The sequence below is a fragment of the Ambystoma mexicanum genome, chromosome 12 (assembly GCF_040938575.1).
Source record: "Ambystoma mexicanum isolate Mex_15411 chromosome 12, UKY_AmexF1_1, whole genome shotgun sequence".
Taxonomy (NCBI): Eukaryota; Metazoa; Chordata; class Amphibia; order Caudata; family Ambystomatidae; genus Ambystoma; species Ambystoma mexicanum.
In genome coordinates this window covers 420,965,764-420,990,385 of record NC_090936.1, presented here as the reverse complement: position 1 = coordinate 420,990,385, position 24,622 = coordinate 420,965,764, and the positions used below count along the sequence as shown (strand labels likewise).

Genomic DNA, 24,622 nt, shown 5'->3' with positions numbered 1-24,622 from the left:
TGAAGCTTGCTATATGCCCTTGATTTAGGCTGGGTCACTGCGCCATATACATATTGCCCACCTGTGTGTTTATCAGGCTCTCCCGACAAATATGTCTTTAACCTGTCCGCCCCTACACAGTCCCTTTCTCTAAGGATGTGTCCGATGGTATCAGCAGTATGCTCTTGACGTTTCCTTCTGCCGACACGCAAAGACCGGCTTGCTGCAGACCCGCTGGCACTGTTGCGCCTGCTGGCCAACAAAAGTAGTCAAGAACTGCAACTCTGCTGGGAGTTGTAGTTCCTCCACCCAACGAATCAGGCGAGTGCTCTTGTGCTGAGATTACCCCCGATTACAGCCACAGCATCCGCAAGCAAAAATGAGCAAATCTGGGGTACAGTTACTAGTTCAAATATAAGCGTCTTTTCACGAAAAAAGGCAGATATCAATTAATACAATTCCTAAAAGTTATCTCAACAATTTAATAAAAACAAATACATTTCAACTTCAAAGCTATAGCGTTCTAAACGCTGATAAAAGCATATAGTTCAGACAGAGCTACTCACCAGTTTTGTAGTCTTGAAATTATAGACCACCTTTGGTCCGCTATCCTACCCTTCTAACAGGCCCTCCAACAATAGGACCAATTCTTCCAGTGGACCCTACAGGCCAGCTTCTTTGGTAAGATGGGACCAGATCCCGCCTTTGCATTTTTTATCACTCTGCATGCCTGCCGATACCCCTCCCCAGAAGGCACCTTGACTCAACCGATGACCAGATCTTCCCAATATTCCCACCAATTGGCAAAACACCATCATAACCCCCCCAACTACACACCTTGCCCATCTCAGAGTCTTCACCACCAAACAGACTGCCGCCTGCCGAATACACACAGGCACCTAGCCTCAATAAAAAAGATAATACCGCCAGCCAGGCAAACAACACTGTTGCTTCCTAAGCACTTGCGTAATTATTTCAAAAAAGGTAGCAGGCGCTCCTCTCCAGAAAGAACATGGCATGATAACCTGTTCTGAGATGAGAGTTTGCAGCACACGCTTTTTGCTCACTGTACCTTTCACAGATGGGAAATATCCATTTGCATATGAGTCTTTGTCCCGCCCACATGGGCAGTGCAGCACCGAAATGCTATGGCAATTCCTCTCTGAACAAGAGTACCAAAAGCAAGCCCATACACGTGTTTCAGCCTTGATCAGTGAGGTGAAGCTTTGTCTCTCTGAGCACAGTGAGCAGGGAGTCCACGTCTGGTTGCCCCCCAGGTAACTCAGGGTGACCAACCCCAAGTTCCTTGCAAACATTTCAAAAAAAGGTAGCAGGCGCTCCTCTCCATAAAGAACATGGCATGATAACCTGTTCTGAGATGAGAGTTAGTAGCACACGCTTTTTGCTCGGGTAATTAATCAGTACTAGGAATTCACCTTTGTTAGACCCTTGATGGGACCATGCGTCCCGTTGTCATGCCTGCTGGACATATCTCTGGACCAGGAACGACCTCTCCATACAAAATGAGTTACGCCCATAGAACCACTAGACCATTCTACTCAAAATGGAGGTTGTTCGATGCATTGCCCGGAAAACGACGTCTGCATTTTTCACGTCGTTAAAATTCACGTGACTTAGTTCCGTCACGTGTATCACGGCAGTGCGTACATAAGAAGCGTGGAAACTCTGATCGCTGCTTCTGATTAAGTCAATTTTGGCGTTTTGTAGCTGTACTCCGGACCTGCGTTCTCGCATTCCCTTCAGCAACTTCTTTGGCCTTTTTTGAGCGTGTTTTCCTCCACACGCTAATTCCTGGAGCCGTGTATCCTGTTCGCGTACCAAATCTCCACGCGGACGCTGTCTACAAGCGCGGCTGTCCTGAGCTGCGTGTATCTTGTTCGCGTGCCAAATCTCCATGCGGACGCTGTCTGCAAGCGCGGCTGTCCTGAGCTGCGTGTATCCTGTTCGCGTGCCAAATCTCCACGCGGATGCTGTCTGCAAGCGCGGCTGTCCTGAGCTGCGTGTATCCTGTTCGCGTGCCAAATCTCCACGCGGACGCTGTCTGCAAGCGCGGCTGTCCTGAGCTGCGTGTATCCTGTTCGCATGTCAAATCTCCACGCGGACGCTGTCTGAAAGCGTGGCTGTCCTGAGCTGCGTGTATCCTGTTCGCGTGCCAAATCTCCACGCGGACGCTACCTGCAAGCGCGGCTGTCCTGAGCTGCGTGTATCATGTTTGCGTGCCAAATCTCCACACGCAAACGCTGTTTCCAAGCGCGGCTGCCCTGGGCTGCGTGTATCCTGTTTGCTTGCTAATACTTCACGCGTAAACGCTGTCTCCCAGCGCGGCTGGCCTGGCTGCGTGTACGCTGTCGCGTGCAATCCTGCACGTGGTTTTCTGAACTTCTTTAAACCTTTGGTGCCTGTGACAGTTAACAGGTGAAAATCTAATTTTGTTCTTCGTGGGAAAGAAAGTATTTCATGAACTTTTGGAAGGTGATTGTGCACAGTACTTTGGACGCTATCCTGTGGTGCACCAACCCGGTATCTAGCGTGAGCCTCGTGCCGTTCGGGATAAGTCTCCCTTACTAATATTCCCCTTCCTTTATCGTTGTTTCAACTCCTGGTTTTCTTCAAGAGACTTTCGTTGATTTCTTCAGTTTGGCCATAAGGTTAGTGTTTCGAATTAATGCTAATACTGTGCTACCATAGTGATTTGAGTTTGGGACAGTTTCTTATGATACTTTATCTATCCTAGGCATTTCTTACGATACAATACCCACGCCCTTTCCAGTGATCCATCTCTCCGCCTGTTTTATCAGTCAGAGAGTTGCATCATTTGGAAGGTCTAATTTGACCTACCTACAATCAAGTCGTGTGAAAAAGGATCCGGAACAGCCCTACCAACTGTATCCTTTTTTGGTTACCGTATCCTTTTCAATTGATACATTGGTGATTTATGACAGAATCAGAAGCCATGGAGGGTACGGATCCTTTAACTGTTTTGACTCAGTTAATCACTGACTTGAGAAATGAAATGATTACGGCACAGGACATGCTACGGCATCGAATGGATGTTATGCAAGATGCCATGCATGCCACTCCTCAGGGAGCACAGGTTCCAGTAGCCATTGCATCTGGATCTGGGACTACGACACCATCATTATCACAGGAAACTCTTAAAGTGGTTATGCCCACACAGTTTTCCTTGGCTCCCCCGGAAAGGTTCACAGGTGATCCTAAAACCTATAGAACTTTTGTTAATCAGTGCCGACTTCATTTCCTTTGCCGGCCTAATTCGTTTCCCAATCTAACTACTAAAGCAGCATTCATGCTTTCCCATTTGGTGGGTACAGCTGCTGCTTGGGCAAATCCTTTATTGGAATCAAATAGCCCCTTGTTGTACGATTGCGATGATCTTCTGGCTGCTATGAACAAAGTCTTTGATATGCGCTACGCTACTCAAGCCACAGATCTGGAGTTACTGAATCTACAACAAGGCACTCAACCTCTGTTGGCTTACATCGCACGATTCAACCAATTAACAGCCGAAACCCAAGGGCCGGAAGACAAGAAGACGGCTGTTTTCTACAAGGGTCTTTCAGAAGAACTCAAAGATACCTTGTCCACAGTCCCAGTGGTTCCTACAGGTTTTTCAGAATTTCTTGATTTAATTTTACAAATTGATGCCCGAAGAAATGCCCGCAAAGGAGAGAGAAAACCTTTCCTTCATGCACCGGTTCGTTCTGATACACCGGCAGCTTCTTCGAATGATCCTGAACCAATGCAAATTGGTGCGGTGAGAGGCCGGTTGCCTAGTGCAGAAAGAGAGAACCGAAGAAAAAATAATTTATGTATGTATTGCGGTTCATCTGAGCATTTACTGGCAACATGTCCTAAAAAACCAGTTAAGCCTTCGGGAAACGCCAAAACTCGACAGTAGCAGGAGTCCCTGTGTCGAGTGTTACATCGGACCCCATTACATTTCCAGCGCATGCACCGATAGCTGTTGAGATGACTTTACGTTTCGATGATCAAGACTTGGTTTCCAAGGCTATGGTTGACTCTGGAGCCACTAATAATTACATCGATATTACATATGCGAAGAAATGTTCTATACCCCTTGTAGACAAGAACAAACCTGAAACTGTTAATACTGTGGATGGATCAGTCTCGATTTCCGGTATGGTAACTCAGGAGACTGTACCTATTCAGATGACTTTATCAAATGGTCATTCGGAGGAAATAGTCTTCGATGTCATTGCGGGTCCTCAATACAAAATATTACTTGGACTTAATTGGTTGACTCTTCATAATCCCGCCATTGACTGCGTTACGGGATTGATCCAATATCCTTCCGTTTTTTGCAATGAACATTGCTTTACCAGTCAGGTGGTGTCAAATAAATCACATATTTTGGCCTCTATGGAGGGAATTTCCACTATTAGTGTGGTACATCAGAGCGGTACACATATAACAAGTGAATATGCAGATTTTGCTGATGTGTTTGACAAAGGTCAGGCAGAACAGCTGCCTCCACATAGGCAGTATGATTGTCCAATTGAACTAATTCCTGGAGCTAAAATCCCTTCTGGTCGAGTTTATTCTTTAACTCCCAAAGAAGATGTTGTCTTGAAAGAATACATCGAAAAAAGCTCTTGATATGGGATTTATACGGCCATCTCAATTGCCGGCTGCCTCTCCTTTATTCTTTGTTCCAAAGAAGGAAGGAGATGTAAGGCCTTGCATTGATTACAGGGCTATTAACAACATCACCATAAAGAATCAGTACCCTTTACCACTGATTAATGTTCTGTTAGATCAATTAGGAACTTCCAAGTATTTCTCTAAATTGGACTTGCGCGGTGCTTACAATCTGGTTCGCATTCACGAAGACGAATGGAAGACCGCTTTTAAGACGCGGTACAGCCTTTATGAATATTTAGTGATGCCTTTTGGTCTTTGTAACGCTCCCGCCACATTTCAGTTCTTCATGAACGATATCTTCAGAGATATGATGGACCAATTCGTGGTGATTTACTTGGATGACATTTTGATATATTCATCGTCTTTTCCAGAACATGTTAAACACGTGTTAGCTGTTTTACAAAGACTGAGAGAGAACAAACTTTTTGTTAAAGCCGAGAAATGTGTCTTTCATACACAAGAAGTGGAATTTCTGGGTTACGACATTACCAATCAAGGTGTTCGAATGAGTCGTTCCAAAGTGAAGGCCATATTGAATTGGCCTGTTCCACACAATGTCAAGTCATTATAGTCATTCCTAGGTATTGCAAATTTTTATCGCAGATTTATTCGTTCTTTCTCCAAAACAGTGGCCCCATTGACAGCTTTAACTAGTTCCAAAGTTCCATTCTGTTGGTGATGAGGTTGAGAAGAATAAGAAAAAGAGCGGATGAAGTGGGAAGGCGAGTGAAGGGAGTTTACCTTACTCATCATACTGCCACACATTATTCTTCAATGCTACACATAGATACTATCGCCCCCAATCTCCGAGGGCAGCATCCCCCTTCCATAGGTTGCAGAGTTGGGCCTGGAGGGTATGATTGCCTGAGTGTAACCAGCTGTGTGCCTAACATGAACATGCTCAATGATTCAGTATGGCCTCAGAGAACAAGAGATCATTCAGCTTTCTTGGGTTTGTCCGTGGATGCCCGGCCATACCAATAATGTAGTTCAGTCTGTCCCCACTATCTTGGAATCAACCTTTGGAGGGTTTTTCCTGCAACACTCAGCACAAATTGTCACTTCTATTATTCTGAGTCTGTGTAAGCTAGTTTTCCTTATCGAAACCCCTGACCCCACAAATGGCAATATGGGTGGCAAATGAATCGCCTTGCTAGCAGTGCTTGCCAACCTCGGTTATTCTAATAGCTCTGCTTCATTGACCTTACTGTATTTCTCAAAGACACCCATGGGGGAGAATCTGCGAGCGAGTCACCTTTCCCTACAACTCTCCTGGTAAACTCACCTCTGACTTTATCACACCAAATCTATCAAACAGCAATCACATCATATTGCCTCTTGTGTTTTCTGGACTTAGCTAGAGTCCAGAGAGGATACTATTTTACATAGTACAATTCTGGCTTCCCAATCACTTAAAAAGTCAAATGTATTCACTTTAAAGTAAGCAAAGCTTACAAGGTCAATCTTCAGGCAAAAGGTACCTTGAATCTCCATGCATCCATGACATTACATGTTGTGCTCTTATTTTATTGTTTTCCATTTTTCCATTTTATTGGATGTTTTATTTTTGTGGGTTTTATTCTTTTTTTTAATCTCTTTATTGGTATTTTAGACAAACCAGAACCAAAACAAAACAAAATATGGTCATCATGTTAAGTATTGATCAGTCAACAGTGTCAGGTCACATTTACTTGAGCAGTTCATGACATCTTGAACTAGACAGAGGCACATGGTGTAGGGGCGGTGGAGACCGACTTCGGCGGTGGCCCTCCATGTGGGCCAGCAGAGGGGGGTCCGGGCGCTTGACGCTATGAGTCTTGCGGTTTCTGCCAAATAGTTCAGTGCCTTCCTGTGGTTATGAGTCATCCTCCCACTTCCCCCAAACCTTGAGGCATTTTATTGGATGATTAATGTATTACAAATCTGATACTAGTAAAAAACAAAGCACTTTACGTAGAATTTAATAAGCAAACAGGAATGCATCATGGAGAATTCATATTAATTGGCAGATCAGCATCTGGCTTTTCCACACCTTTCAACATTAGTGTTCCTGTTGGCATAAGACAAGAATAGCTCTTGGACTTACCATGTTTGTTTTTCTGCATCTCTGTGCAGCGGTCATTGATCAGCTGCACGGCACCAAGGTTTCGCACCTCATCATTCACACAGAGGTTCTGCAGAAGGAGTATATTTCAGTAAGAATCAACACTACCCAGATATGTCCATGCAACATTTACAATCGAAAGGAAGGTGAATAAAAATAAATATCTTATTTTAGGCTGTGATCGCATATTTTCCGAAGTGTTTGAGAGCAGCAACTGTGTGTTTCAGTACATAGGAGAGGCAATTTTCTTATGGACTATGCTACATTATTGGATCCTTATAAACATAGCTAATTAGCCTTTTAAATCATCGCTACAAACTTATGAGTGAAAGTAGAGCGAGCAGAAAGCAAGTCTGTATTTCATAACCCGTTTCTAAAGGTAGGAAAAAAAATCACTTCCAGTAAGTGTTAATTATTGAGCACATTTTGAACTTATTCATAAAGGCAATTCGTAACCAGTAAACTTTCAACGCTAGTTGGTGGGCTCCTGTGGTCTAATGTTGAACACTTTGTCTGCTTTTATGACATACATACATAGTTGGTTGTGAAACACCCTCTGGCCTTTCACAATGTTCTGTTGTTTAGTTTGAGGGCCAGTTTTGTGTATGTTAGGAGATTTTCCCTTAGAACCTAGACTCGGTAGGGAACTCCCTGGAACAGTAGATTTAGTTAGGTTTTCTTTGCACTTTTTGGTATCAATAAAATGTCACAAGTAGTTGTCTGTCTCACATTACTGACCCCTCACAAACCCCTCTTAGCGTTTGGGCTAGTGATGCCTTTCCCCAACCCTACTTTCATTTGAATAAAAGTCTTTATAAACAAAAACGCAGTGAGTGTGTCGATCTCTCACTACTGCACCCTCTCAGGGATTGACAGGAACTGAAAGTTTTTCTCTCCCCTTTTATACCAACAATCTTACTTTTGTATACATTGTATATGTTCCTTCGCTCTTTCTTGTCAGGCTCTAGTCTCTCTTCCCAAAGTGCTGTTTCATGTATGATTTTTGACTTCCTGGTGTCCTGGAGCGTTTTCCCCAAATGTCTTTATTTTCTATATTCTCTTTCTCATCTTTGGGACCTGGGTTGACATTTCCCTTCTCCCTAGGTAACGAGTTTTAAACTTCACTCCTCTCCCACTTTGTGAATTTCATGTAGATCTGCCTTTCATGGACATGGTTCTCATTCCTCTGCTTATTTCCAATACTTTTCTCATTAGCACTGGGACGAGTTTTGTTCGATTTATAATAAGTCCATCTTAACTGTCCGGTAATCCCGTACCCAAAATTACCTTCTGTTCTGAGGGGTAACGTCACTGGCTTTGGACTGTCTCTGCTGCTTCTTGGCTCCACGCCTCACTAGTCGCAACGTCTGGTTAACATGAGTTTTGCTCTTGTCTTCTGAATCAAACTTTATCTTGGGTCAGGAGTGACTTTCTCTCATCAATAGTACCGGCGTTGTTCTGTGGGTCAACTACTCACCACCGTTGCTGTGTGGTCACGCCACCACCAAACTCTCTCTTCAATCGCACTGTGATTTCTTCCGTTCTCATACACCAGCGTCTTTGGCTCTCAGTCGGAGCTTGACTGGTTTACGCAGCATCAGCTTTCTGCAAGAGCTGCAACTTCTTCCACTCTACTAAGCACAGAGGGCTTCCCCTGGTTCTCTCAGCTTTCCGGCTTCTCAAGCCCTGCCACCGTCTCTGCCTCTCTCTTGTCAAAGTATCTCTTTTCAGCATCCCTAGTTCATTCGAGAGACTGATTTAAAGGGATAGTCTTAGTTTCGTTTTGTGGATAGCATAAGTTCACTTCATCTTTATGAAATTGATATGTTCCGTTATGTTAGACAAATCCATGTAGGAGATCACCTTGAGGGTATAAGGGAGTTCCTCACAGTAACAGGAGTCCTTGTCCCAAAGAGGGGAGTCTCTCCCGGTGATGTCCCACTTGCCTCGACCCCACAGGGAGGATGTTGTGGAGCGGACCCACCTCTCTAGTCTCACAGGGGGGTGGTAACCCTTGGGGAGAAGGGTCGAATTCCCTCAATTCTTCACAGCACCCATAATGTAGCCCCATAACACGAACAAAGCACTCAGGACTTCCTGGACTGCCATTGCTGTTCTGCGACAGACCCAGGCAATGGAAGTGGGCAGGGAAGGTAGGTCTAAATTGGGCAAGGACAGAGGGCCATTCCAAGGAGTGGGAGGGGAATAAAAAGGAGATAGCAAGAAGTGAGAGTTATTCAAGTGGAGTCAGAGGAGGACAATTAAGAGACAAGCAGGAGAGAGGAAGTAGCAGCAGAGTCTGAAGGCAAGTTTTGGAAACAGTGAGGTATTGGCTAGTGTGAGAAAGTGGTACTGCAGTGTGAGAGTGCATGTTATTCTGGTGGGCATGGTTAGAAAGGTTAGTGCAAAGAGTGATGGTCAAGTGTTTGGTACTGGGTGAAAGAAGGGTGTCGGAGTAGTAGTTGGAGGGTAGACTAGTAGTAGGTGTGAGGAGAGAGTAATAGTGTTGAGGAGGGAGTAGTAGTGTGGAAGTGGGAATAGTAGTGTGCAGGAGGGAGTATTATTGTATAGGAGTCGTCGTGTAGTGGAGAGGGGAGTAACATCAAAGGGTGGAGGCAAGGCCTAGAAGGAGTGGAAGATTTTCGGAGGAAAGAGTGAGAGGATGTGGGTAGTGAGAGGAAGGGGAGTAGAAGGAAGAGCAGGAGAGGGAGAGGTAAGAGTGAAGGTGATTAAGGGGGCATGAATCCAGCAGGAAGTTTGTAAGGCACAATTCCCAACCCCATGTACAGCACTAGCAACTGGATAGAGTAGGGAAAGTTAGGAAGTCCTTAAGGGAGTTTTGTGAGACAGGCGTACCGCTAGTTGTAGGCAGAATCAGACAGTAAGGGTTAATCTTCTGTATCTGCTAACCTGTGGCCAAGCACCCCAGGGTTACATAGAAGGTGCAAAACCAGAGGGGGTCGGTGGAGAAAGGGATGGAGAGGGGGAGAGAGCCAGAGCCAGAGAGAGAGAGAGAGAGAGGGAGAAGGAGGAGGAGAAGGAGAAGGAGGAGAGAGAGAGAGAGAAAGAGAGAGAAAGAGAGAGAGAAAGAGAGAGAGAAAGAGAGAGAGAAAGAGAGAGAAAAAGAGAGAGAAAAAGAGAGAGAGAGAGAGAGAGAGAGAGAGAGAGAGAGAGAGAGAGAGAGAGAGAGAGAGAGAGATTACAAGTTATCTATAAGAGGTTCCACCAGGGATGAAGCCTGCTCACTCTCCCATTTCATTTATTTTTTTTAAATCATTTTTATTGATTTTAACAACATATACAACCAAAACAAGTCAAACAATAACAACAATCTTAAATGTAATAAAAGTATGATATGTCCATCACTACCCTACTACTCCCCCCTCCCTCCCGAGCGTACTCTGCACCAATCTCTGTCTTGTCGTCTGAGGGTGTACACACCTCTGCGCCAGTAGAGGAGGAGTGTTCTCCAGAGTCGTTCTGCACCGACTCAAACAGTGTGGCCACTAAGTGCCTCCAAGCCATCAATGACTTCCCTAGGTCATCTCCCCCTCCATTAGCTGCTTCGCCCCACAACGCTGTCTCCTCTTCTACCAATTTCTGAAGGTCACACCATCACACTTCCACCCTCTGTCTATTGACTGTTTTCCAGTCCATGGCAATCCTGCGCTTGGCCAGAATACAGGCCAAGTCCTTCAGTTTACTCACATGTTTCATCTTGCGTGGCCTGGGAAACCCCCCCACCATGCACATCCACAAGGACTCCACTTCTAGTTTAATGCCTTTCTCATTCAAGCAGTGGGCCACCTACCCCCAGAATCTCCTTATTTCAGGGCATGCCCAAAACATGTGCATCATGCCCGCATTTACTTCTCCGCATTTAGGACATTTCTGCGTCCCCGCATTCTTGAATCCCGCAATCTTCTGAGGAGTCATAAATGCCTTATGGGTGATATACAACTGGATTTGTTGCAATCTCGCATTTCTAGACACTTCTTGTGGTACCTCTGGGCTCGCACCCACAACCCGTCCCCATAGGTTCTGCAGCTTCTTCTTCCCAGTCCCGCCTCAACTGGATCACCTCTTTCCCAACTCTGGACATTAACAGTTCATTAATCCGGGAGACCTCGTTGCCCCGCTCCGACATGTCATAGATTGTTTCTATGGTCACGTCAGGTTGACCTTCCAATACTGTGTCCTCCCATGTATCTTTTACCATCTGAATCAACCTAGTGTAAGCAATATATTGTCCCCAACACAGACCGGTGCTTTCAACTAGCGTGTCGAATTCTAGCACTTTCCCGTCTCGCCATACATCTAACGTCGCAACGCCATTCGGTTCCGAGTGTCTACGGATCACCTTCCGCAGTTGCTCATCCACCCCAGCCAATGCAACTAACGGTATCTGTGGGGAACACGGGCCGGGATCTCCATAGCCTGGCAAGCTCTCTGCCAAACCCTCCTTCCCAATTCCAACATTCTCTTGCATTGCCTCTGTCTCGATTTTGGCAGCCAGATTCATCCCTTCAGGAAGAACGGGGTGAATTCCGCCTTCAATAACCTAGACTCCGGTGTTGAGTCATGCAATAACCACCTGGCCACATATTGTAACTGACTAGACAGAAAATAAATCTCAAAGTTTGGCAACTTAATGCCCCCCCTATCATATGTGCTTTGCAATGTCCACAGTGCCACCCTATTACTTGTGTTGTGCCATATAAACCCCCTGCACAAGCTTTGGAGCTTACCAAAGAATCGCTTGGTATCAAGTAAGGTATGTTCCCAAAGACGTCCAATAACCTGGGCAACACTACCATCTTTAACAATGCCACCCTCCCCATCATAGTCAAGGGGAGCTTGGCCCAAAACTTCATACTACGTTCGATATTTGTCACCGACTTTACTGTGTTATGTTTATATTCGACCGCGGTCGTATGATAGACATCTATCCCCAGGTACCTAAAGGTCACAGTCTCCCATGGTATTTGGAGTATCGGTAGCTTCTCACGGGATATCCCTCTATACCTGCCTAGGGGAAATATACAAGACCTCTTGGGGTTCACTGTTATCGCGAAAAATGCGGCATATCTGTCCATCACTTCCAATACGTATTCTAAATTCACCTCGGGGTACCTTAGATACATACAACAGCGTATCATCAGCATACAACGATATCAAATGCCACCCTCCTCTTGTGGGAATTCCCACATCTCCAAAGTGTTGTCTCAGATATATCGCCTGGGGCTCCAGGGAAAGGATAAACCGCATCGGGGACCATGGGCATCCTTGTCTGGTGCCCCTGCCAAGTTGCCACCAGTCAGAGATAGTCGTGCCTGTCTTGACCGGAGCCAGTGGCACGCTGTATAACAGATGCACCCACCTGAAATACACTGGCACCATCCGTAGATTTTTAGGGCCGCCATCAGCCAAGGCCACTTGACAGAGTCAAAGGCCTTCACCGCATCTAGTGATATGATTGCAACCTCATGCGAGTCCTCGTCTGCTTGTTCCATGATGTAATGGAGCCTCCTAAGGTTACCGGATATCTTCCTATGAGGGACATACCCAGTCTGGTCGGGATGTACGAGTCTGTTAATGACTGGCCTCAGCCTGTTCGCCAATACTGCAGTAAGTATCTTGCTGTCTTGGTTAAGCATGGATATTGGTCTGTACGATCTGCAATCCATGCTTGGTTTGCCAGGCTTAAGGAGCAGGATAATAATCACCTCTCTCGGGGATTCTGGCAATACCCCATTCTCCAGTGCTTCATTTAGCATTGCCAGCAGCGGGGGAAGTAGTTCCGCCCTGTATGCTTTATAAAACTCACAAGGGAGTCCATCCGCTCCCGGTGTCTTATTGGTAGGTAGGAATTTGATCACTGCCTCCAATTCCTCCAAGGTAAATTGGGGCTTCTAGGGTCTCTCTGTCTGACGCCTCTATTTGGGGAAGTCCAATTTCTTCCAGTGTGTCAAATATGTCCGTTTCTGTCGCCCCACCAGCATCTGCATACATTCGTTGATAGAACTCTACATAACCCTCATTCACTTCCCTTTGGGTATCCAGCGTTTGCCCGTTTTCATCCCATATCGCTCTAATTGTCTGCCTGGGCGTTTCACATTTGTATAACCAGACCAACAGCCTGACCGGCTTATCTCCTCCCACATGCTGTCTTTCTACATATTTTTTGTAATTCAGGTTACAGTCTCCCACAGTGCATCTCGCATTCTTGTTGAAAAGCGTCTGACAGTCTCAATCTCTTCCAGGGAGTGCCCGCCCTTGTGTATAATCTCCTCTAGTTTTTCCTGTGCCTCGTGTAACTCTCTAGTGATCTCACCCTGCAACCCATTGGATTTCGATATTGCTGCTCCTCTCACTACCACCTTACATGCCTCCCATAATGTGCCAGCTGACTCCACACTCCCTGCATTGTGTTTAAAATATTCTACTATCTCTTTTTTCAGGTCCTCTCTAAACATCACATCTTTCAAGGCCTCCACTCTAAGTTTCCATGTCGGAATCCTGCCCTGGGTGGAGAATACTGCCATTCCACGATCAGTGCCGAGTGGTCCGACAGGACTCTAGCTTTATATTCCGAATGCACGAATTCTCCTGACAAGTCTGTTGGGGCAAACATATAGTCCAGCCACGTATATAAGTCTTGTGGCGCTGCATAGTGAGAGTATTGCCTATCCTGTGGGTGGTGCATCCTCCATATGTCTACCAGGTGAAAATCCTCCAACAGGGTCCGGAGGGCCTTAGCCGCTGGGCCCGGGTTCATTATCTTCTTATCCGACCTATCAATCCGGGGATCTAATGTACAATTAAAGTCTCCCCCCCCCTATAACTGCCCCACCCATATACGGGCTGAGTTTGCCATATAAGGTCTTAAAATAGCCCACTGTGTCCTGGTTCGGGGAATACGTGTTTATGATACTCAATTCTCTATTTTCTACCAGGCCCTTTATCAATAACGTCCTCCCATTCGGTTCTATGGTGGACTGCAGTAGCAGAAAGGGGACATGTGGTGCTATCCAGGTGATAACTCATCTAGCATACGCCAAGTATGTTGCTCCTTTGGTGATTCCTCCCCACTGTATCCTGCTTCTCCTTTGTTAAGTGAGTTTCTTGCAATAGAGCGATATCAATCCTTTGTCGTTTCAAATACATCATGACCTTATTTCTCTTCAAATAACTATTGAGCCCCTGACGTTTCAGGTATCTTAAGGTTTCCCATCTCAACCATATCCCATCCCACCCTTTCCTTCCATCCTCAACCGACGCATTAGCATGTAGAAATAAGCTCGCTCCCCGACTAACCCTATTGCACTCAACTCCCCAACTCCCTTCCCACCCTCAACCCAACCCAACCCAACCCAAACTCAAACTCCCCTGCTGCCAACTCCCTCCCCTTCCCCACTAACCCCAACTGATGGCCAGCTCTATCCCTGGATCTCAGGCTACCCCGCATCTAGCCCTTTTCTTGGCTGTTGCCAGTACTCGGGACACAGCGGGGGGTATCACCCTACTAACAATTCAATTACTGTAACTACTGGGGGGTAGGTCGTGCTCCTTTTGTTTCTCCCGTATTAATGCCATGGTATGCCGCGCACTCCCAGCACATGTCTGACGTTGCTCATATATATATTTCAGTCCAACAAGTCCACATGGTGAGTGTGCCAAATTGACAGTATCTACACCCCGCTGACATACCCCATGTGCCTCCTCTAGGTATCACTGCTACATTAACACCTAATCTTAGCAATCAGTAGTATGGCATTGGTTCACTTATCCTGTCCGCCCTGCTCCGGTCTATCCGCATCCTCTGGGCAGCCTTGGGCATCCAACCAGCTTGTCGCCTCCTCCGGCTCTTCAAAGACGTGTGCCTTGCCCTTGTGTAGGACTTTAAGCTTCGCAGGATACAAAAGCATATATTTGAGACCAGCTGCTCTCAGTTGTCTCTTCACCGCCACGTAGCTGGAACGTTGTCTCTGCACCAGCATGGTGTAATCCAGGTACACAGTGACAGTTGCTGATGATCGGATTATCGTTCTGCCTTTATATTCCAGGATCTTTTCCCTGTCCCTGTAGTTCAAAATGTTGGCAATAATTGCGTGGGGAGGAGCCCCAGGTTGAGGCTTCCTCGTCTGCGCCCTATGCGCCCGTTTAACCGCAAACTCTTGGGAGAGCTTGCCGGCCCCTATTTCTTGGATCAGCATATTCCCCACATAGTCCGTAGGGTCCGAGCCTTCAGGCAGCCTCACCACGCGGATTTTGTTGCGTCTTGCTCGCCCTTCCGCCTCCTCCGCCCGGTTTTCCAGTTTTACCTGTTGTTTCAGTATGTGAACATCCTTGGTGTTGGAAGTGCTGACATCTGTATTAGTTTTCTGTCAGAGAACTGAAGAATTGAATCCTGCAGGAGTGAAGCTGGCCCACCTAGCCCCCAAAGCCTGCCTGCTCAGCAATTTAATTAGTGGAAAATTCTTTCAATCATAGAAATTCTGTAAAGTTTTCAATTCACATGTCTGAAGCATAACGAAGATTCACAAAGTTCAGCAATCCTAAATATAGCTGCGACACAAGCACGAAGAAAATCCCAAAATGGCTGCGACGTACTACGCACTTCCAAAATGGCCACGACGCTTCGACCCACTTCCAAGGCTGCGACGCTCGACGCACTTCCAAAATGGCCGCGACGCTCGAGCGACGCAATAGGGTCCTTTTCTCAAAGCGCGCGGTTAAAAAACAAACAATACGCGCGCAATAATTACAGTCTCGCGCTCATAAGAAAAAGGTTAGTATTGTTACAATATATATGTTAACTAAAAACAAGCGAAAACGAAAACGCTCACATTAATTGAACAATCCACATTTTCACGAGAAAAAGTTAGGCTAGAATTTAAATAAATATATATATATATGCAATAAACAGAACCAAATGTTCAAATATAGTTCTCTTGACAAAATAAAGAGTTTTAGATAATAAATGATGAATTTGTTCTCGAAAATCTATTTCTTTATGAACTTCACCAACCACGAAATTCTTCTCAGACAAGAGTGACACAGGAAAACAATCATCAGTTTTTTGACTTCCTGGAAAACATCGAGACAGCGCATCAGCCTTTCCATTCAAGTGTCCAGGCTTAAACGTGATTACAAAATCAAATTCTGCAAAAAAAAATGACCAACGAAGTTGTCTTGGTGGTAAAGTCTTGGCGGAACGAAGAAAGGTCAAATTTCTGTGATCAGTTAAAACTGTTACTCGATGACGTCCACCCAAAAGATAATGCCTCCATTCTTCAAATGCAGCCTTGATGGCCAAAAGTTCTCTGTCTGTAATTGTGTAGTTCTTTTCTGCCGATGAAAACATTTTAAAAAAGAATGCCACTGGATGAATCTGTCCAGTTCTTGGATGGCGTTGTGATAATACTCCTCCCATGGCACAGTCAGAGGCATCTGCTTCCACAAAGAAAGGTTGATCCACATCTGGATGTAATAAAATGGGTCCATAAATACATTTTTCTTTAAGAAATTTAAAAGCGTTTTCAGCCTCCTCACTCCATTCAAATTTCACTCCCTTTTTTCAATAATGTAGTAATTGGAGAAACTACTTGTGAAGAGTTTTGAATAAATCGACGATAAAAAATTGCGAATCCTATGAAACATTGAATATCTTTTACAGAAGTTGGTTGTGGCCATTCTTTAACTGCCTTTACTTTAGGCAAATCCATCTCCAAACCTTCGGGCGATAATACAAAACCCAAAAATTCCACACAATTAGTGTGAAACTGACTCTTTTCTAGTTTAGCAAACAGGTCATTCTCACGCATTTTTATCAAAACCTTCTTCACATGTTCCATATGTTGATTTTCTTCTTTAGAAAAAATCAAAAAGTCGTCAATGTTCACAACTACAAATACATCCAAGTATTTGCGAAAGACTTGATTTATAAAAAACTGAAATGCAGCTGGTGCATTACATAGACCAAATGGCATCACCTGATACTCAAAAAGTCCGTAACGAGTTCTGAACGCGGTCTTCCACTCATCACCTTCACGAACTCGAACCAAGTGATAGGCTCCTCGCAGATCCAGTTTAGTGAAAATTTTAGCTCCTTGAATTCTATCCAACATAACAGATATTAGAGGTAATGGATAGCGATTTTTGATAGTTATTTTATTCAGAGCTCTGTAATCAATGCAAGTTCTTAGTGTCTTGTCTTTCTTAGGAACAAAGAACAATGGAGACGCTGCGGGTGATTGTGAGTGTCTAATAAAACCTTTAGCAAGATTCTCTTCTATATATTCTTTTAAAAACTCGCTCGACGCACTTCCAAAATGGCCACGACGCTCGAGCGAAGCAATAGGGTCCTTTTCTCAAAGCGCGCGGTTAAAAAACAAACAATACGCGCACAATAATTAGTCTTGCGCTCGTAAGAAAAAGGTTAGTATTGTTACAATATATATGTTAACTAAAAACAAGCGAAAACGAAAACGCTCACATTAATTGAACAATCCACATTTTCACGAGAAAAAGTTAAGCTAGAATTTAAAAAAAAATATATATATATATATGCAATAAACTGAACCAAATGTTCAAATATAGTTCTCATGACAAAATAAAGAGTTCTTTGAATTTTTAAGAAACAACACTGAAAACCTGGGTTCGTCTTCACTTGAAAAATCTGCCACTCAGCCAACCAAAGTTTCTTGGAATCTTCTTTCTTCTGTAGATCTTCCCTCACAATAACTGGAACTACTACTTAAATCCTGATATATATTTATACTAAAAGATAAGTACTCTACTATAGTTTACTGGAAACTATAACTTTAATCACTGGAGAGAACTAAAACATGACCTATCCTGGTGAAAACTTTAATGAAAGGCAGTTGATAGTTATTGGAAACCTTCTAAATGACATCACAATGCTGCCTGCTATTAACTACACCAATCACTGCTGGGAAAGTGTTCCACCATCTTGGCTTGGGGCATTTTCATCTTTCTAAATGAAAGTTAGTTAAGGGAAAAAATAAATAACAATGAAATAGAACAACTAATTACAGGAATTGTTCTACTCTCTAAATAGAATCTATTTACTATTTAAACCACTTTCCCCTTCCAACTTTCCTGAAATAGTATTTGCAACACTCTATTCTCCTAGGAATTTTGCCAATGTGAGGTACAGAATGTGAGAACCTGACATTTTCACAGCGCTTTCTAGACCACTCGTGCGTTCCGCCAGCGCTCTCACATCTTGTCTCAGGAGGTTGACATCTACGCCAATCGTGTCGATCTTGGATTCCAGTGCCGCCTTCAGTTCTGCTATCGTGATCCCCCATGAGGATTTCAGCTCTGTTATGGCGTCTAGGATCAGGTGATCGTCCCGCGGCGAGGCCGTTGTTTCCTGTGTGTTAACTTTAGCCTGTGCGGACATGTTCGGGGATTGCAGTGGTTTGGTAAAGATGTCCATCATTGGCTGTTTACCTTTAACTTTGCCGCTCTTGAGCGCCATTGCTCTCGTCGTCGCCGGCTCGGCTTGCCTACTGCACAAAGTCACGTGGTACTAATGCAATACAAGTTCTTATTGTGGGCATCAGCCCTCTCACAGTGAGTGTTTAGGGCTTCCAATGGTACAGTCTCTCACTTGCTTCTTCCCCTTATTGGGCAGGTCCGCCGTGTGTGGGATCCACGTCACGCGTCCGCTGGCTTACTGGGCCTGTGCCGTCACTAATTCACCAGTGGGGGTCCTCAGCTCCTCCTCAGCCCAATTTCTGTCCACTGCCTTATTGCCAACAGGGCACTACTCCTGTGAGCTTCCACATGCACAAATGTATATCCCGGCAGTATTGCTTGCCCAAAGCGGCCTATTTGGTCCTTGGTCGTTATAGTTCGGACTCGCAGGGCACTCCTGCACCTGTCCTTATGTCCCTCAGCCATTTGCCATGTCAGTGACTTGCAGTCCTTTCTCACTGCACCAGGATTCCCAGCCCTCAGGTCTTCATCATTTGCTGTATCTTAATTATTGTCCAAATCCCCGGCGGCTTTCCGGTGTCTTACCACTCCTTTACTGATGTGAGCGCCTCACGTCAACACCAACCTTTCTCCATATCGCCTTCTCCTCATCTTTGTGTGCATGCGGGCTCCAGCTCCTGCGCTACGTCGTGAGCAGGTCTCTTACGGGGCTACCCCGGTCAGCTGCGTCCCTTCTCTGGTGGCTAATATTCGGAGCGCATTATTTGGAATTGGTCACCTTCTTCCTGGGCCCCCACCCAATGCCTTTTCGCACTAGGCGGCTCACCCGACCGCTCGAATGTCCTCTTGCAAGCCACAAAGCCCTGGCCACAGTGGCACAGCCTGTGGCTCCTGCCTTCCATACACCAGGGCACACGGAGTAGAATCCTGGCGGAGAGCCCTCTGCAATGTCGTACACTACCCGCCGGGTAGTGTCAATCAGGTTCGCTCTACAGTCACTGTACTGCCCTGGGCTTCACAGCTAATGACTGCCTTGCTCGCTTACTGCGGTGTCCCCAGGTGCCACGGCCTCAAATTCCCAGTGCCAAATGGGCCACGGCCCCAGTCGGCCCTGCAGTTCACCTCAGGTATCTCTCTTGCTGTGTATGGACAGCGGAGCCCAGCTGGTCTGCGGCTTCACTTCAGTGGGGGAACCACCTCAGAATGTCTCCCCCCCCCCCCACTGGTCGGCGTTCGTCTGCTCCTCCTCATATGTTCTCATATATTAGGGCGCTCTTACCTCTTGACTCTCGTCCGCGCCGAGCTGGGTTGTGTGTCAGGGCTCATTTGTGCCAAGCCTTCGAGCGCACTGCAGCTTCCCTCGTTGCGATTCCCAATCTGTAGGTCGCAACAATATAGCTCACTGAGCGCGTGCCCAGCCCACAACAAGGTATCCCTCTGGGCATGCAGCGCTTAGGTCCGCTGAAGGCTGCTTGCTTTAATGTTCGGAGTGCGCTGCAGTGTTCCCAGCTATCGTCTCCTGCCTTCACTGAATATATTGCGGTCACTGTCACAGACCCAGTCCGCATTGCAGTGTCTCCCTTTGTCTAGGGCTTCTGCCTTTTTGTTTTCACCGCCTCGGGACCAGTCTTTGTTCCGTATCTTCATAACTTCTGTATTCCAGCATGTTTCCAAGCCTATGGTCGCTCAACACGTGCTCCTGATATTCCGACAACCGCCAAACCAATTTATAACTTCCAACTTCAGCTTTTGAACATCACGTGCATCAGGATCACTGCAGAATAGACAGGAGCACACGGGAAAAGCAGCCTACTCCATGGCTGCCAAGCCACGCCCCCTCCCATGTCATCTTTACTTCTTTTTTCAAAATATTTTATTTTTAATACAGTTAATACATAGGGGTACGTGCAACATTAACACTATTAACATGTCCAACAAATAATTTAATGACTAACGACATACAAGGAATACACTTGTCCCCCACTAAAAAACATCTCACATTGTGCGAGTTGATCCATTTGTAGAAGGTAAAATATGTATGTTAGTTTGACATAATTAAATAAATAATATTTTCTATGACTCAACAAAGACTTGCAGGAATTCGTGAATTGCCCCTTCGAGTAATTTGAAGAGAGGAGGCTTTGTGTTGTAAAGCCCAGAAGACAGCCAAAAAATATCCAATGTTTGTTGTTTGGACATGGTTAGTTTATATAATCTGCGAAACTGTCCCATATGTTTCACTGTAGAAATGCATACACATGTTCGTCACCTTGAGTGACGGTGCCGTGTCCGTCAGCCTCTTCTATAAATGTGTCTGGATTTTATTTTTAAAAATTCCATGTTGAAGCACCTTTTTTGGGAGCCTAATTTAACTTATTTTTTAATTATTTTTCCTTGCAGTGCACCATCTACACGTTTGTGCTTTAGATACAGTTACTATGCTGAAAGTGGAAAAACGATTGGTTACTGCTCTATTGAAATATACATTTTATGACATGACGCTACTTCGTTACAATACATATTACAAAAACTCTATGCTGAGCGCCTTCGTCGCACTACATATTCCAAATAAACGCTATTCTGAGTACAAGCAGCATTTCCAAATTGCCAAAATTGGGAGCAGGTGCTAAACTAGTCAGATCAAAGGAAAATGCAATGTTTCTGAAATTACCTGCCGTGAACCCAGTGATATCAGCCTCGTGTCTTTTCCAAAAGGGCTCTTCTGAACCTCATGCACAAACTGAGCCAACTGTGAGTGCGTTCTGCTGCAATAGTAAATCTGCAATTGGAAATAAAGACTTTTTCAAAAGGGTTTATTTATTAAATGGTTCATTAAAACGTTGTGAGTTGAACAAGTCGCAGCTCTGTTGCCGATACCATCTCCACAATGTGGGAGTCTTTAGTGTAGTAAATGAATGGTTAAGGCATCAGACACTTTTTTTTTTTTAATGGTAGATGGAATGTTAGGTCTGTCACTTCCACCACCAAGACCACCACTTAGTAATGGAACCACTAAATGCATGTTAACATCCGATTGAACACAAGATTCTGCGACAAGGTCACGACTCTGGCCTTGTCAAGAGGGGATGGGAACACCTCTCAGCCTGAGTTGGGAACCCTACCAGGGAGACATATAGTGCCAGTCCTACCTCAGAGGGGCAGAGGCAAAGACAGCAAGGCGCAGCAAGATTCTAAATGATTCATGGGTAACGCCTCACAGGGTGATGAATGTTGTCTAAGGAGGGTCCTAAATATTTCCTCAAATTAGCACGAGTGACCTAGCAAAGCCAAAAAGAATTGAGGGGAAGGGTTGGGGAAGCCGATTCCACTACCTGAGAGAAATTGTTTTTAAAATATATAGGCTGAAATTATGCATTTTTGATTTTTTTAAATTAATTTTATTGGTTTAAATGCAAACCTTTAAAATATTACACATCATAAATCACATCACGTCATAACTCATTAAATCCTCCAGCTTCTTACCAGTCCATACTCAACCCTGACCCATTTAGCAGCATAATCTATTAGAAAAATGTGATAAAAAGCCATACAACGTACTATTTTTTCTCTGGGGAAGCATGAAAAATATCCATAAAATGTCATGATTCATGGGCAGTCATGCCTGGTGACATTTTATTGGCAACTGGCTCAGCATAGCGTGGCAGCCCAAAAGCATTAGCGGGGTTGGTTTGGTGGGGGATTCCCCTCCACCCCCGAAAACATTTTTAAAAATAATGTGCTGAAATGATGCATTTTACAGCACAGTTATTGAGAAAAATTTGATAAAAAGCCATACAGTTTCCTTCAAGCCAACATGAAAAATACCCAGTACATCTGGTGAAAATTTTGAGTGGAGGAACATAAATATTTCCTCAAACACACAGGTGGCTGAGCATAGCGAGGGAGCCAAGAATAACTGAGGGAGTTGCGCTGGGCTTTCGCCTTGAGAACATTTTCTCAAATAATGTGCTGAAATGATGCATTTGCAGAACCATTTTTGACAAAAGATGAGGAAAACAATTTACAAAAAACAGTAGTAAATACTATGTCGCGAACAGTATGCAATATACATTTGTTTATTCGAGTTTCAGTGCATACCCAGTAATATAGAATAGTACGCATAACTGTCAGTAGTAGTACATTTTCAAAAAGAATTAGAGTACAATGGATTACATGGCATCTGCCCCCCCCCAACCCTCAGGCTTCCCGCGCCCTACGGGCATTCCCACCTCTCCCTATCATTATAGTCTACACCACAGATACTTTGTTCGCTCACTCCGCTCTCTCAGCGGGGTTTCAAATCTGCAGAGAACTGTAACTCCTCCAACAGATGGCCCCATTTCACTGTCGCCCCTCCCTCCATCTCGGGGTCCCTTGTTTTGAGCAATATATCCAACTCTGCCATCCCCCACCTGCAAATATCTTCCTTCCAGTGCACCATTGATGGACCCTGAGGTTTCTTCCAGGCAATGGCCACTCGTCTCTTTGCTAGTAACAGCATTAACTGGGCCATTCGATTTCTAGTTTTCCGTTTCCCACCTGGGAGTAAGCCCCATAAACACACCTCCGGAGAGCACTCAAAATTAGAGCTAATCCGTTTATTAACCTTTGCTATTACTGCCTGCCAGTAACGTGCCACAACCAGACATCCCCAGAGCATATGCCATGCCATATCCCTGCTGTCCCTGTCGCACACCTAGGACAGTCACAACTCAAAGCTTTGTCCATTGCACGTAGTTTGACGGGAGTCAAATACACCCTATGCAGGATATTAAATTGGATAAGCTGAAACCTTGCATTCCGCGATACTTTGCGGACCTGCTCCCAATCTTTCGTCCATTATCCCTATGGAATCGGACCGCCTATATCCCTGTGCATTGTACCCTGAACCATTAATTCCTTTGTGGGTAATGAACTCTGCGATGCCTGTGTAAGGAGCACCTGCATCAACAAACTCGTCTGCGGTTCCTCCAGGATCTCTGACCCCATGGAAGCCAGCTGTCTGGTAACCATACCATATGTTAAAAAATGCTCCTTTGCCACCCTGTAGCGAGTGCTCCATTCCTCAAAGAACATCAACCTCTCGCCATTGCGCAGGCCCCCCATTGTCTTACATCCCCTATTTCCCAAACCAGATATTCTTATCCTCTCCATCGCCAAGCGAAGTCCTGGGTCCACCCATCATGGTAAGTCTAAACTATAGAGTACGGAGACCTGCAGTTTCGGCAAGAGTTTCCTCCAGAGCGTTCTCACCACCTAGAATATGTTGGTATCCCCCTTTCCTCCCATCGTGCCCACAGTAGCTATGTCCCCTGCTGGTGAGCCGGAAGGGTCGCCGGAAGGGTCTCCAGCAGCCCCACCAGCAGTCCCCCCCCCCCTAGTGTCTGTCCACACCAGTATTGCCTGCAGTTGTGCTGCTATAAAGTAGAGCTCAAAGTCTGGTACATTTTCATTTCTTTTATTTGTTTTGGTTTACTAGAAGCCTTTACAAAATATACAATGAGATAAAATAACAAACTAATACACTTTTGTTTTCATTTTGCAGTACATAACAATTCAATCTAAAACATGTTCATCAGTTACATTATCAATTCGATCATTACATTCCTTCAAAATCAAAACATTAACAATTATTACAAACAGAGATTACAGACATTTTAAAAAGCATCATCAGTGACAAATGCAAACTAACTGATGCTCCAGGCGACATATTCAACCATAATAGATTCAGGAAAACATATTCGTATTTGGGCCAAATTTACTAAAATAATTAATTATATACAGAAGTAATGGACGACAACATAGCACTATGTGCTGCAATGTTTCGTGTATCTACTTTTTTTTTTTTTACAGTATCTACATCTTGAATCATCTTCAATGCCTGTAATCTTTAAAATGTCTCTAGTAGGCAAAACATTCATTCTTATTCGCATAAAATCATTCCTCATTCTTTTGTTGGGAAAACGTATTAAATATGGTCGCATAGTCCCTGGGGCCTTAATATGCGAGACCACCTGAGCATACAGTTTTGATTCCAGTGTTTTTGTCATTGTAAGACCCCAGTCTCTTGCTTATAGAATTTTCTTGACTTTAAGCGGGCATAAAAGAAATACATTTTCAGATATTCCTGCTCTGAGCAGTACCTCTAACGATTCTTGTTTCAGGTCATGAATGAAACCCCTATTTAGCTTCCCAGTCATAAATTCAACACTCATCCTATAATATAGGGAATTTTTCTTGTTGACGTATAGTTTCCTAAACAGATTTTATCTCTTCCACTCAATAATAATATGTAATGAGTATAAGCCCAGATCATAGCGTATAGCTGTATAAGTAACCCTTTTGGGATATGAAATAACACTTGTC

The 24,622-nt window shown here is 44.7% G+C and overlaps 1 protein-coding gene across 3 annotated transcripts in view; it reads right to left on the bottom strand.

Moving 5' to 3' along the window:
* The window catches only part of DDX11 (DEAD/H-box helicase 11), a 1,292,375-nt gene that overhangs the window by 930,312 nt on the left and 337,441 nt on the right, over nucleotides 1-24,622 (bottom strand). For all 3 annotated transcript variants that reach the window (XM_069628571.1, XM_069628573.1, XM_069628572.1), the window contains exons 7-8: nucleotides 20,928-21,035; nucleotides 6,770-6,857 (exon numbers count right to left, since the gene is read on the bottom strand). In XM_069628571.1, the coding sequence (XP_069484672.1) occupies nucleotides 6,770-6,857; nucleotides 20,928-21,035 (196 nt within the window). The remainder of the gene's footprint in view (nucleotides 1-6,769; nucleotides 6,858-20,927; nucleotides 21,036-24,622) is intronic.